General features: G+C 44.9%; 1 protein-coding gene across 2 annotated transcripts in view; it reads left to right on the top strand.

Moving 5' to 3' along the window:
• atat1 (alpha tubulin acetyltransferase 1) overlaps nucleotides 1–6,275 on the top strand; it is a 46,062-nt gene extending 39,787 nt beyond the window's left edge. The window contains exons 11-12 of one of the 2 annotated variants that reach the window (XM_074687355.1): nucleotides 696–774; nucleotides 3,515–6,275. In XM_074687355.1, the coding sequence (XP_074543456.1) occupies nucleotides 696–774; nucleotides 3,515–3,794 (359 nt within the window). In that variant the 3' untranslated portion in view covers nucleotides 3,795–6,275. Of the gene's footprint in view, nucleotides 1–695; nucleotides 775–3,514 lie in introns of those variants that run through there. The other variant, XR_012599556.1, reaches the window with a different exon arrangement.
• Nucleotides 6,276–12,401: the final 6,126 nt, after the last annotated feature.

Below are 12,401 nucleotides of genomic sequence, written 5' to 3'. Positions count from 1 at the left end.
AAAGAGATGTTTTGATTAAAATCATTGTGTTTAACATAGAGGCATGTTGGTTAGAATCAGTGTTCAACATAAAAAAGATGTAATAGAATCTGATTTTAACACAGAAATGTTAGAATAAGTAAAGAGATGTGTTGATTTGAACTAATGTAAAAACAAAAAGGGTGTGTGTGTTAAAATCAGTGTTAAACTGAATTGTTGAGAAAATCGGTGTGTTTCACAGAGATGTGTTGATAAGGATCAGTGTTTAACATAGAGATGTGTTGATTAGAATGAGTTTTTAACATAGAGATGTGTTCATTAAAATCGGTGGTTAACTTTAAGATGTGTTGATTAGAATCAATGTGTAAAACACAGAGATGTGATTAGAATCAGTGTAAAACACAGAATAGAGGATTATAATCAGTGTTTAACATAAAAATGTGCTGATTATAATCAATATGTAAAACATAAAAATGTGTTTAATGTGCCAAACGTGGAGATGTGATAGAATCAGTGTTTAATGTTGAGATGTGATTAGAACCAGTGTTAAACATAGAACTGTTGACTAGAATCAGTGTGTAAAACAGAGAGGAATGGTGATTATAATCAGTTTTTAACATAGAGATATGTCAGAATTAGTCTTTGACATGGAGATGTGTTTATAACAATCAGCTGCCCCGCCCACTCTCACCTGTCAGCTCTCTCTGTCTCTTCAGGTGGAAGAGCTGGGAAGGACCAGACACCTGGACATCTGGACACACACATGCTGACCACTGCTCACACACCAAGAAGCAGGTAACATTGGGTCATCAGTTCAGGCTATAACGTGGAGGAAAACCATCCTGTGTGTGAGTGAGTGTGTGTGTGTGTGTGTGTGTGTGTGTGTGTGTGTGTGTGTGTGTGTGTGTGTGTGTGTGTGTGTGTGTGTGTGTGTGTGTGTGTGTGTGTGTGTGTGTGTTTGTTTTCTGTGTGTGTGTGTGTGTGTGACTGTGTGTGTGTGACTCTGTGACTGTGTGACTGTGACTGTGTGTGTGTGTGTGTGTGTGTGTGTGTGTGTGTGTGTGACTGTGTGTGACTGTGTGTGACTGTGTGTGTGTGTGTGTGTGTGTGTGTGTGTGTGTGTGTGTGTGTGTGTGACTATGTGACTGTGTGTGTGTGTGTGTGTGTGTGACTGTGTGTGTGTGATTATGTGACTGTGTGTGTGTGTGTGTGTGACTGTGTGACTGTGTGTGTGTGTGTGTGTGTGTGTGTGTGTGTATGACTATGTGACTGTGTGTGTGTGTGTGTGTGTGTGTGTGTGTGTGTGTGTGTGTGTGTGTGTGTGTGTGTGTGTGTGTGTGTGTGTGTGACTATGTGACTGTGTGTGTGTGTGTGTGTGTGTGTGTGTGTGTGTGTGTGTGTGTGTGTGTGTGTGTGTGTGTGTGACTATGTGACTGTGTGTGTGTGTGTGACTGTGTGACTGTGTGACTGTGTGTGTGTGTGTGACTGTGTGACTGTGTGACTGTGTGACTGTGTGACTGTGTGTGTGTGTGTGACTGTGTGACTGTGTGACTGTGTGACTGTGTGACTGTGTGTGTGTGTGTGACTGTGTGACTGTGTGACTGTGTGACTGTGTGTGACTGTGTGTATGACATTGGTGACGGTAAATTAAGAATCTGTTGTTGATCAAACATTAGCTCTGATTCATGCTCAGTCACATATCAGACAGTCACTGTCAGGGGTCAGGGGTCACTGAGAGAATCAGTTTAAGTGTCAGAGGAGAGTTAGAGGTCAGTTAGAGGAGAGTTAGTGGTTAGTTAGAGGTCAGTTAGAGGAGAGTTAGTGGTTAGTTAGAGGTCAGTAAGAGAAGAGTTAGTGGTTAGTAAGAGGTCAGTAAGAGGAGAGTTAGTGGTCAGTAAGAGGTCAGTAAGAGGAGAGTTTAGGGGTTAGTTAGAGGTCAGTAAGAGGAGAGTTAGAGGTCAGTTAGAGGTCAGTAAGAGGAGAGTAAGAGGTCAGTAAGAGGAGAGTAAGTGGTTAGTTAGAGGTCAGTAAGAGGAGAGTTAGAGGTTAGTTAGAGGTCAGTAAGAGGAGAGATAGTCGTCAGTTAGAGGTCAGTAAGAGGAGAGATAGTCGTCAGTTAGAGGTCAGTAAGAGGAGAGTCAGAGGACAGTTAGAGGTCAGTAAGAGGAGAGTTAGAGGTCAGTTAGAGGTCAGTAAGAGGAGAGTTAGAGGTCAGTTAGAGGAGAGTTAGTGGTTAGTTAGAGGTCAGTAAGAGGAGAGTTAGAGGTCAGTAAGAGGAGAGTTAGGGGTTAGTTAAAGGTCAGTAAGAGGAGAGTTAGAGGTCAGTAAGAGGAGAGTTAGTGGTTAGTTAGAGGTCAGTAAGAGGAGAGTTAGAGGTCAGTTAGAGGTCAGTAAGAGGAGAGTTAGAGGTTAGTTAGAGGTCAGTAAGAGGAGAGTTAGTCGTCAGTTAGTGGTCAGTAAGAGGAGAGTCAGAGGACAGTTAGAGGTCAGTAAGAGGAGAGTTAGAGGTCAGTAAGAGGAGAGTTAGAGATTAGTTAGAGGTCAGTAAGAGGAGAGTTAGAGGTTAGTTAGAGGTCAGTAAGAGGAGAGTTAGTGGTTAGTTAGAGGTCAGTAAGAGGAGAGTTAGAGGTCAGTAAGAGGAGAGTTAGAGGTCAGTAAGAGGTCAGTAAGAGGAGAGTTAGGGGTTAGTTAGAGGTCAGTAAGAGGAGAGTAACTGGTTAGTTAGAGGTCAGTAAGAGGAGAGTTAGTGGTCAGTTAGAGGTCAGTAAGAGGAGAGTTAGTGGTCAGTTAGGGATCAGTTAAGCTGCGTTTCCACCAAGCAGTCTGTGTCGGTTCAGTACGGTTTGGGACAGTTAAGTCTGATCCCGTTTGCGTTTCCACAGCAAATTGTGTCCTGTGGTGGGCGGAGTGTAAGCCTGATGCTGGAAGCCGCTGGTAAACAATAGCACAACGCCGTAGCAGCTTACCCCGCTTTTAAATCCAACAAAGAAGAAAACGCGACACAGTAAACAAAGAGCACGGATGGAAGACATGCAGCATTTGGTCCTCTCTGTGATTTTCATGAAGCTCTCTGTTACAAAGTGCAATCAAGCTTCGTTTCAGAGAAGTCTGTGTGCCGCCAGGAGAAATGCAGCCGCTGTCGGAGTGAGTGACGATTCTTTTGACCAATCAATCGTCTGCAGTGTGTTGCTCCACCTCCCGAGAGCGGATCGGTTCGGTCTGGCACCCATACGAAAGGGTCCCAAAAAAGTGGGACGGCTCGTCTCGGTTTCTAGAGATCCGTCCCGGGATGAGTCAGTGGAAATGCCGCTAAAAGCGCACCGTAGTGAGACGAACCGACCCGGACTGCTCGGTGGAAACGCGGCTATAGAGGTCAGTTGGAGGTCAGTTGCAGGGCTGTGGGTGAAAAGTTGAACCCCAGCTCTGAAAATGTCAGTCTGATCTCCTCCTGGCTGTTCACAGATGACTTACTGGCTGGAGTCATATACATGTTGTCTCCTCTTTCTCACTCTGACTCTGCTCTGTCCTTCATCAGCTTCCAGCTCCTGTCTTCTTATCCTCAGTCTGTGTCCAGCACAGAGGACGTCACAGAGACACAGCAGAGTCCAGCTGAGGAGGACAGGATGAAGGACAAACCTCAGCTCCCAGCAGGTGAAGGAGTCGGAGGCCAAGGAGGAGGAGGAGGAGACATGTTGTCCCCTCATAGAGGTCTGCCAGTGGACAGAGGGCTGGGGTCGTGGATTGTAGAAGGGAGGACTTTGAGTGCTCAGTGGGTCAAACAGAAGCAGGAGCTGAGGAGCACTCGGCCCTGGTGACCCAGCACAGAGACCAGGCCCAGATTGAGGACCGCTATCCTGGTCGTCCTCACAGGTCTGAACTCAGAGAAGACCTAATCAGCTGCTGTGACCTGTCAGTCTGAGTGATCAGAGGGTTTAGGATCACAGTAACAGGTTCAGGGAGATGAGAAGCGGAAGTCTGTCTGCAGTGTCACCAACACTGAGTCATGGTTCCTGGAGTGCTGGATCCAGTGTGACAGTGAACCAGAGGAGCAGCATGTGTTCAGGAGTCATCCTCACAAAGCTGCTGTGCCTTTTCTCAGAACACTGCAGCTCAGGAGAGTCCTCCAGACTCTCAGGCTGAAACCTTGGGAGGAGTCTCCTGAAACTGTGGGTGGAGCATCAGGGCAGGACGAGGTCTGTGTGACCCTGGTTCGAAATAAAAACCTGAATCCACTGACACAGAGAGTTCATGGTGATTTACTGAGCTGAGGGGCTGGTCCACCTTCACCCATAGATCTGAGGTCTGCTCCAGATTAAAAGGATTCTGATCAGACTTCAGACCAGGACTCTGATCAGGATCCAGATCAGGATTCAGATCAAACTTCAGATCAAAAATAAGATCAGGCTTCGGGGACATGGTGAGGATGGTCTCGAGGTCCGGCTCAGAGAGTTTGATTTATGTGTCTGAATCTTGCTCTGTGTGTGTGTGTGTGTGTGTGTGTGTGTGTGTGTGTGTGTGTGTGTGTGTGTGTGTGTGTGTGTGTGTGTGTGTGTGTGTGTGTGAGTGTGTGTGTGTGTGTGTGTGTGTGTGTGTGTGTGTGTGTGTGAGTGTGTGTGTGTATGTGTGTGTGTGTGTGTGTGTGTGTGTGAGTGTGTGTGTGTGCACTCTCGAAACATGGTGTACACTGACTCTGATAGATGTAATAAATAGAAAGCCTTTAATAAGCACACTGTACAGGTGAGTTCAGGTGCTAGTGTTCCAGGATCTATAGACCAACATAAAGGCAGGGGAGCAGAGGGGCAGCAAGTCTGGACCGGGGTCCTCAGCAGGGAGCTGGTCTGCTGGAAGCTCTTAGCTCTGAGGCAGCTAGAGACCTGGGGCCTCATGTGCAAAGACTTGGGTAGATTTCCCACTGAAACTTGGTACATGCTCAAATCCAGAGTTGTATGCAAAAATATCCAGATGTATGAATCAGTGGGCAATCACTAACCCAAGCACATTTCCTTTGTTCATCCCAATCAGCGTGGGATCAAGCCCACATGTTGGAGTCCCGGACCCTTCATTGTCTACCCCCCTATTTTAATACACAAATCATATGTAAATTAGCCCCCCCATCTCAGATTTTCCTCTCTGCATGATCAGACAACTGAAAAAAAGTGAAACAAAAAAACCCCAAAACCCTTACTTGAAGGGGTACTCACACAGAGACGATCAGTGGCCCATTATAAATATCTGAAGCCTGAGCACAGACGGCCTAGTGGTCTAGGTTGTGCTCCTTGGAGCTGGCCCTGAAGCGTGTGACCTGGGTTCATATCCAGCCTGTGGCCTGTTTCCCACATGCAAGATTTCACTCTTGCCCTGTTTCCTGTTCTATCCACTGTCCTTTTAAAGGCACAAAACCCCCCAAAAAGAACTCAAAAAAGAAAAATAAATACCATGAGCTTTAGTTTAACCAGCCAAAAACAGCAAGTCATGAACTTTAACCACTGACTGAAGATGCTGTAAAGACAGGATAGAATTTGAAGCGCACACGCTCAATGCACATCACTTGATTAATATTACAGTTTTTCTTGATTGTTTACACACATTTTTTGGTGCCTGAGACACAATGACCACAACATATAACCAATGCACCAACTCCATGAACCAAGTCTGCTAAACTATAAGCACAATTCCTGCTTTACACTCAGACTGCAGATCTACAGCACACTTTTTTCAAAACACTACACACAGTTCTCTGAGTTTTGGCACAATTTTCATGAAGTAAACTTCTTGTTTTCACAAAGAACACAATGCCACTCAAAAAAGTACAATTAATATTCCTATTATGCACACTGACTCATCACATGGGTAAACACCTGTCACACAATTTTACAACTAGCAATCAGAGCTTTAGCATAAAAGGGCAACAGGTGAGTTTCTCTGTTTTGGAACAATGGATGCCAACATTGAAATCAGAGGGAGAGCCAGAGGTGTGAGAATGAGAGGAGGAGGACAAGGAGGACAAAGAGGACGAGGAAGGATGAGGGCCATAATCTCTGATGAGATCAGGGTCACTTTGGTTGACCATGTGGTAAACCATGGTCTAACAATGAGGGAGGCTGGGCAAAGGGTGCAGCCAAATTTGAGCAGATACACAGTAGCATCCATCATCTGGACTTTCCAAAATGAAAATAAGAAATTTAGTCTTACTAGTATTAGGAAATTGTTGTACTGCAATTCAACACAGCACTCAATGAGTACAGTATTACAGTATTGTTAGTGGACTGTTCTGAAGGGCTGTAAAAAAGTAAAGTGTTTATTTGAGAAATGTTTTCCTTCTTTTTATCCCTTCACAATATATATATATTTTTTTTCCCCTTGTCCTGTTCAGCGTCACGACAACAGAATTATGGTCTGGCTGCCGTATTGTGCAGAACACATTTGCTTTTCCAAAGGGAGCCGTTAATGTATAAAGCTGCCCTTGAGTGTTAAAATGGTACTCTTTATTAGTGTTTTTAAAAAAAAAAATATATATATATATATATATATATTTTATACATAAATACACATACATATATATACATACACACACACATACGTATATATGCACATATATATACATACGCATACATGTATCCATACAGTTTCCCTCCCGTATATTTCCAAGTTTGAAGATTACTGCTTAACCAGAACAAGGTGATATCAGGAAAGAAACAGTGAAAAAGGAAAAGATTGTAGAGAAGAGACTAGACAGAGGGGGAGAGAGAGACAACAAAACAACAGTAGAGAACAACCACAACAACTGAACAGATGACTACAGACAGGAGAAATAAACAACCAGCTACTGAGCCTGAAAGGAGACAGTATCCTGGGGTCTTTGACGTCATAATCACAAGAAGAACCTGGAGAGATGAACTGGAGAAATCATGAGTAGCAGTGAGCACAACAACGACAATTGCAAAGAGGTACATATACATATATAGATCTATACATAGAAGCATATACTCACCTACACATATAGGGCTACAGGTGGCAGTATAGAAAATTGGGTTTGATTTGGGTCAGGTGATCATGCCAAGGTGTGATCATGCAGATGTGGCCCCGCTGCTCCCAGAGGCCAGACATGCACTGAGATAGCCTTCATCCCCGGGCGTCCCGCAGCCACAACAGAGCACAGGTCCCAGACAGACCACCATGGAGACAGCAGCACGCCAATCCAGGAGGAGGCAAGGAGGGAGCGTCCCGGGAAGGCTAGAGGCAGGCCCCCGACACTGCGGAGGGAGGACCCCAGGGGGCCAGGGACTGAGGTCTGCAGGCCCCGCTAGACGCAGGGCCCCCGATCGAGTGCAGGGGGTAAGACCAGGGGTCACCTGCGCCCAAGGGCCACTCACCCCCGAGGAGGGGGGGTTCGGCCAGGCACCCGGGAGGACGGACCCAGCCCAGGCCACCACCTATCACGAGTCGGTGCCAGCCCCCAGCGCACCCAGCCAGACACCAGAGACCACAGAAGTCCTCTCCCCAGAAACCCAGTGTCCCCCGTACACAGCCTCCTGTCCCAACCCACCCCTATCCCCCTCTCATCTTTATCACAGCTCACCAGCCCTCCACCGTGGACCCTGACACCCGCACATAAACATTCTGTCCATCCATACCCATACGTTCACACAACAGCACAACAACACCACAGCACCACAAGACGACCACACAACAACATCACAACACGGCAGCACCATATCATTACGCACTCAGAACCTCCAGCCACTCAGGTGGGAAATACCCCTCCTTTTCCTCCTCACTCACCAAAAAAATAAAAAATAAAATAAAATAAAAAATAATATATATATATATATATATATATATATATATATATATATATATATATATATATATATATATATATATACACATACATATACATATACATACATATATATACACACATACACATATACATACATATATATATACATACACATATACACACACACATATATATATATATACATATACACATATACATACACATATATATACACATATACATATACACATATATATATAAATAATTTTAAAAAGAGGATTAAATAAATAAATAAATAAGTAAATAAGTAGATATAAAGCCATGGGCATCCTCCGGGGCGCCGCAGGACCCCTGCTGTGCCACTCGCCCAGAACCCAAGGCAGCGGATCCCCTTTTACCCCATGCCCCAGGGGGCATGGTAGAAACAGGGGTGTGAGAAGAGCCCCCTACCCTACCTCCCCCGCTCTGTAGTGTGTGGATGTTTGTGATCCTAATGCAGTTAAAAAGAAAAGTTAAAATTGGGGAGTGGACGGCCTCGTAGCTCATGGGGCAGTGCCCTTCAGGTGGTTAGCTCAAAGTGCCCTGCCTACCATGTACCACTTGGCCCACCCCAAGGGTCTCTGTGTGTGTTGTGTAGAGTAGTTGGCATCATGTAGGGATGTCTAAGTGTAAGTAAAATTGAGGCGCAAGTCTTATCAGGGTGTAGCAGAAGTGGTCCCTAAGGACCTCTACCACCGCACCTGACGAACGTGCACCTCAAGGTCCTAAGTGTGTGGATGCTCTAGATAAGCGGGGGAGTGAGGGCTGTGGGGCAAAGTAAGACCAGAGAGGAGAAAGCTCCCCTCTGGAGGGTGAGCCGCCCTATTAGCAGCAATAGGCACCCCTGTTCCCCGGGGCCCCCCGGGGCAGGGGGGGCCCAGGATCCGCCAGACTCAGAGCACCGGGCCGTGGCAGCCAGAGGGTCAAGGACACCCCGGACCACCCTGGCCCATTGTATATTAGAGAGATATATACTATTATATAGTAATATATAAATAATAATAGAAATAATAATAATAGAAATAATTATGGTAATAATAATAACAATAATAATAATAATAATATCACATTGTTTAGAAAAATTCACACACATACATAAACACAGACCTGCACACACACACATCTGAACATACCCCCATCTGCCCACAAGCACACACAACACACACACAGACACACACACACACACACACACACACACACACAGTACACACAGTACACACACAAACACACACACACACACACACACACACACACAGTACACACACACACACACACACACACACACACACACATACACACACACAGTGGGGGCTGGTTAACCCTCTGGCCTGTTAACCCCCTCCCCCCTCCCACTTAGGCCTCCATGGTCTCTAGAGCAGGGACCGGACGCCAGAGGCAAGCCCCGACCCGTCCCCATGGAGGCGAGCCCGGGCAGGCCCATGCCCCCCTGGCCCGGGCCGCCCCCCTCCCCAGGACAGAGAGCAGCCTTCAGGCACCCGGGCCCACAGCCCACCCCCCAGCACACGTCAGGGGTAACCCAGCTGTCCAGCCTGGTGCCGGCGGCCCACGTCCAAGGCCCACCGTCAGCCCCCACTCACCGCTGCCAGGACAGCCCCAACCCTCCCAACCCCCCCGGCCACCCCCATCCACCACCCCCCCCCCAGCCAGACCCACCGCTGCCCCCACGACAGACAGCCCAGCCCGGCACCCCATGGGACTACCAGAAGCCCGGGGAATCCCAGCCCTCCCAGCACCTGTCCAACCACCAGTAGACGCGGAATCCCTGCCTATCACCTGCCTAAGTGATGGAGCTAATCACAGGGGACCAGAGAGTGTAAACATCTTCCGATTTGTGCTTAGAGGAGGAGGCAGACATTATTTCATTGCTGATGTAGTCTAATAGAAGGTTCTTAAACTGATTGGTGGACAGATTTTTTTTGCTTTTCCAATTCAAGAGGATTGTTTTCTTTGCGATGCATAGGGCAGTGAGGACCAAATATGCAGAGTTATAGTTCAGAAAGGTGTCATCCAGGTCCCCAAGAAGGCATAGTCTGGGGCATACAGGGATATTACACTTAAACCATGTGGAAAGGACTTCACACACCCGGAGCCAAAAGTTCTGAACAGGTGTACAGGACCATACAGCATGTAAATAATCATCTGGTGCGTTACTGGTGCAGTGTGAGCAAATGTTTGATTGTGTTAGACCCATCTTGAACATCCTGTGTCCTGTGTAATGGATTCTGTGGATAATTTTGTATTGTATAAGTTGTAAACTTGAGTTTTTAGTCATTTTAAATGTGTTTGAACATATTTGCGACCAGCTGTCATTACTGAGACTAGCAGATAAATCTGTTTCCCACTTTATTGTTGGGAGTGAGATGGAATCCTCTATCTTGGCTAGTTGTCTATATATTTTTGATAACAGTTTTGGGGCACTAAGATTAATAAATTCAGCAACCCCAACAGGAAGTTGTAAATCCAGCTGGTCAGAATTATATTTCTTGCTAATTATGGATTTCATTTGTTGGTACTCTAGGAATTTGGCGCTACTGATTTCATATTGTTTAGTGAGTGTCTTAAATGATATGAAGTTTCTGTTTTGAATGATATGTTCAAAATGTTTAATACCTTTAATATTCCACTGGGTAAAGTTGATCATTTTCTTATTTTGTAGGATGTCAGGGTTGTTCCAGATGGGTGTAAACTTACACGGAATGATTGAAGACTTGGTTAATTTAAGGAACTCCCACCAGGCTGTAAGAGTGGAATTAATGTTGATTTTTTTGTAACATTTATGATGTCTAACGGTTCAGCTGATGAATGGCAGATTAGAAATTATTAGGTCATCACATAGTGCTTGCTCTACATCAAGCCATGGTTCATCTAGTTGGCTGGGATTCAGCCATTTTGAGATATATTGCAATCTGTTTGCTAGGAAATAGAGATGAAAATCGGGCAAATCCAAGCCACCGTTGTTTTTAGTCTTTTGTAGAGTTCTTAAGCTGATACGTGGAGGTTTGGCTTTCCAGAGGAACTTATTGATGACTGAGTCTAACGATTTAAACCAGGCGGAAAGGGGTTTGGTGGAGATCATTGAGAACAGATAGTTGACTCTGGGTAGAACCATCAATTTTATGGTGGCAACTCTCCCCATGAGTGATATGGGTAAGGATGTCCACCGTATGAGGTCATCCTCTATTGTTTTAAGAAGCTGGACAAGATTTAGTTTTATTAGTTCAGAAAGACAGGGGGAAATGTTTGTTCCTAAGTATTTAATATTCCCTAAATTTAGATTAGTATCCTGATTATTCTGGAAAGTACAGTTGATGGGGAGAACAGTAGTTTTTGACCAATTTATGGAGTAATCAGAAATTGATGAAAATTTCTTAATGAGTGTGATTGTATGAGCGAGAGACGTTTGTGAGTTCTGGAGGAAAAGTAATACATCATCAGCATAAAGACTTGTCTTGTGTTCTATTCTTTTACCGTGAATACCTTTAATGTCTTTGTTTTGTCTGATACTAGCTGCTAAAGGTTCAATAAAGATAGCAAAAAGTGAGGGAGAGAGTGAGCAGCCCTGTCTAGTACCCCTTTGCAGATTGAAGCTTGGGGAAGTTTGATCGTTTGTCCTGACGCATGCATTTGGGTCATTATATAAAATCTTCAACCAATCAGTAAAGAATGGGCCGAATCCAAATTTATTCAATGTTGCAAATAAGAACTTCCAGTTGACTCTGTCAAATGCTTTTTCTGCATCTAAAGAGATGATTATGGATTCTAGATTGTGTGTGGTGGCATAATCAATCAGATTTATTAGTCTGCGCGTATTAGTGGAAGAATGTCTACCTTTTATGAAGCCTGTTTGGTCAGGATGTATGATAAGAGGAGTAACTGATTCTAATCTTCTGGCGAGGGCTTTGCAGATTATTTTGAGGTCGGTGTTTATTAACGATATTGGCCGGTAACTGGACGGGAGTGTGGGGTCTTTCCCTGGTTTTAGAAGTAGGGTAATGTTTGCGGAATTCATGTTTTTAGGTATTTTACCTTTTCCCTTGATCTCTAAGACCATTTTGTAAAATGTAGGTCCCAGCATGGTCCAGAATGCCTTATAAAATTCTGCTGGAAAACCATCTGGACCTGGGGCTTTATTACTGGGCATGTCTTGTAGTGCTTTATAGAGTTCTTCTGTTGTGAGGGGAGAGTCCAGAGCCATTCCCTGTTGCGGTTGCAGTTTTGGGAGGTTAATATTGCTCAGAAATTCTTCGATACTGCTGTCGGGTGGGTCAATTTGTGATGAATAAAGTGTCTCATAAAAGTCCCTAAAGATGTGATTTATTCTGTCAGGGTCATGGGTGATATTTCCAGCTGAATCTTTCACAGAGTTGATCATTGCTTTTTCTTTTTTTGTCTTCAATTGATTAGCGAGGTATCTGCCAGATTTGTTACTATGTTCAAAGTTCTCCAAGCGTAGTCTTTGGAGCATAAACTGAGTTTTCTTTTCAATTATTTCATTCAACTCAAGTTTAGCCTTCCTAATACTGTTCAGTGTTTGCTCGTCGGGGGATGCTCTGTAAACTTCTTCTAGTGATTTGATTCT

This window comes from Halichoeres trimaculatus, unplaced genomic scaffold (assembly GCF_033239565.1).
Source record: "Halichoeres trimaculatus isolate MK-OKI-2021-1 unplaced genomic scaffold, fHalTri1.1 fHalTri1_scaffold_14, whole genome shotgun sequence".
NCBI lineage: Eukaryota > Metazoa > Chordata > Actinopteri > Labriformes > Labridae > Halichoeres > Halichoeres trimaculatus.
The sequence above is the reverse complement of the archived record's forward strand: the minus strand, read 5'-3'. Positions and strand labels throughout refer to the sequence as shown.